Source organism: Otolemur garnettii, unplaced genomic scaffold (genome assembly GCF_000181295.1).
Source record: "Otolemur garnettii isolate 467f Iridium unplaced genomic scaffold, OtoGar3 scaffold00020, whole genome shotgun sequence".
NCBI lineage: Eukaryota > Metazoa > Chordata > Mammalia > Primates > Galagidae > Otolemur > Otolemur garnettii.
Genome location: NW_003852415.1, coordinates 7,639,535 through 7,641,884, shown reverse-complemented (window position 1 = coordinate 7,641,884; position 2,350 = coordinate 7,639,535). Strand labels below are relative to the sequence as shown.

Here is a 2,350-nt window from a genome sequence, read left to right as displayed (position 1 = left end):
TTCAAGAGAAAGTTTGTATCGTGCTTATCTTTTTTTGCAGTTTTTGGCTGGGGGCTGGGTTTGAACCCGCCACCTCCAATATATGGGGCCAGTGCCCTACTCCTTTGAGCCACAGGTGCTACCCCTATCTCCTCTTTTGTGGCAGTGGGGTGGGGAGCTGCAGTTTTGTCATGTTTGCAATGCCTGTATTTGAAAATTGTTTTCTTTTCTCAGTTTTTCATGTCATTTCCTTAGTTCATACTGTCGTAATTTGTTACAAATAGCGTATTATCCTGTTTACTGATTTCCCTGCTTTTAGTCTTTTGCCCTCCTAATCTGATTTATTATAATCATCTTTCTAAAAAGATCTAAAATTTTTTAGTGACTTCCCATTACTTATTGGAAAACATCTAAACAACTCAACATGGTTTATATAAGATCTCTTTTGGGATTGTCTTTTCTTTGTGCTCTTCAGGTGTCTGGTATTTGTTGCCATGCTTCCAGTTATTTGCTTCAGCTACTATTTACTTGTGTGCTAGGTTTATACTCCTCTACTGTGAGGACAAAAATAGTTATTTTCTTGAGGAATTTAGATACTTTAAAAAAGGGACAAACAGAAACACTATAGTATGATGATAGAGGCAATATCAGAGCAGAAATATTAATCCAGCCTTCTTAAATCTTTACAAAACTAGGTGCTGCTGTCACTTTGGGTTTCACTTTGTTACTCTTTTCTTTAGAATGTTGCCTTTGGCTTTCTGTACACCAATTTCCACTACTGCCCCCAAACCAGCTAACCAATGAAAAAAACCAGGCAAATCTCTTTAGTGCTCAAACAGAAACTCAAATATTACCTACTAGAAAGAGTTCCCTGGCTGAATTTGATACCTTCTCGTGTTTCTCATAACTTCTGTTATGTCTTTTATCCTTACTTGTTATTGCTTTGTCTATTATACCATTAATTTATAAATATCTTAAAGGAAATACTGTGTCTTATGATGTTTGTGAGTAACAAGCATTCAGTGCTCTTTATTAATTAATAACTTTAATTATAAATAAGTAAATTATAATGCGTAATTTTTGTTAAGACATTGTTTTTGAGTTGTGGTTTACTTCAGAATCGTAGATATAGAACCTGAGAACTGGTCTGTTGGTTCTCAGCTGTGGTTGCATGGTAGAATCATCTGGAGTGCTGTAAATAAAACCTATCTTTTAATCTCACACTAATGAAATCAGAAAATTAGCAGTGAAGCCTAAGTATCAGCACTTTTTTAAGCTACTAGATGGTTATAATTTGCAGCCCAATTTGAAAACCATTGATCCTAGTCTAATGGCGAAATGATATAAGCCAAGAGAGGTTAAATGACTTGTCGTTACTATAACTCTATTGACTCTTAGGCAAAACTAGGTATTGGTCTTCCTATTGTCAATCACGTGTTTTTCACTTGGAGGTAGTGTACATAATAGTTAGAGTCTGGGCTCTGGACCAGAAAGCCTAGATTCAAAGTTTGCCTCTTAGTACCTGTAAGTTTTTTAAGTTACTGAGCATGCTGTATCTAAGCAAGTAAATAAACTTGTATAAATCTTAGCCTGCTATTCTGGCATATTCCTAGTAAATGCTCAATAAATGAAGCAATTAGTCTTCAGAAAATCCTTTTCCTTCAGAAATTTGAATGAAAAATGGAAATTTAGTGCTTCAGTTAAAAGTACACAGAAGCTAAACATTGCTTTTGTTGTACATATGAGATAATTTTCTGGTCACTCTTTAGTCTATTTATACGTGCCAACCATATTTGATCCTCTTAATTTGTTCCTAATATGTGGTTTTCTTTTTGCCTTAGGTACTGGCTCCTCTTCCTGGAGGGATTTCACCACAGACAGGTGTTATCATCCAGCCACCGCAAATCTTATTTACGGGAAATAAGACTCAAGTTATACCTACAACAGTGGCAGCACCTACACAAGCCCAAGCACAAATAACTGCAACTGGCCAACAGCAACCACAGGCCCAGCCTGCTCAAACACAGGCTCCATTGGTGTTACAAGTTGATGGAACTGGGGATACATCTTCTGAGGAAGATGAAGATGAAGAAGAAGACTTTGATGATGATGATGAAGAGGAAGACAAAGAGAAAGATGGAGCCGAAGATGGGCAGGTGGAAGAAGTAAGTTTCTAGTAAAAAATTAGAAATAAACTACTCGTTTGCACGCTCTGCCTCCTAGATCTTGTTCTAACACTTAAAAGTAATGTTTTCTGTGTCTCATTACTAAGTATAGTGTTTGTGGTAGATTTTTTGTGAATATCTTTATTGGGTTAAGGAATATCCGTTCTTTATTTTGTTAATAAATGTTGAGTTTTATTTTTTTTTTT

The 2,350-nt window shown here is 35.9% G+C and overlaps 1 protein-coding gene across 1 annotated transcript in view; it reads left to right on the top strand.

Annotated features, from left to right (window-relative positions):
• GTF2A1 (general transcription factor IIA subunit 1) overlaps window positions 1-2,350 on the top strand; it is a 38,044-nt gene that overhangs the window by 20,101 nt on the left and 15,593 nt on the right. Inside the window, exon 6 of the mRNA XM_012803437.2 lies at window positions 1,821-2,144. Within this exon, the coding sequence (XP_012658891.1) occupies window positions 1,821-2,144 (324 nt within the window). The remainder of the gene's footprint in view (window positions 1-1,820; window positions 2,145-2,350) is intronic.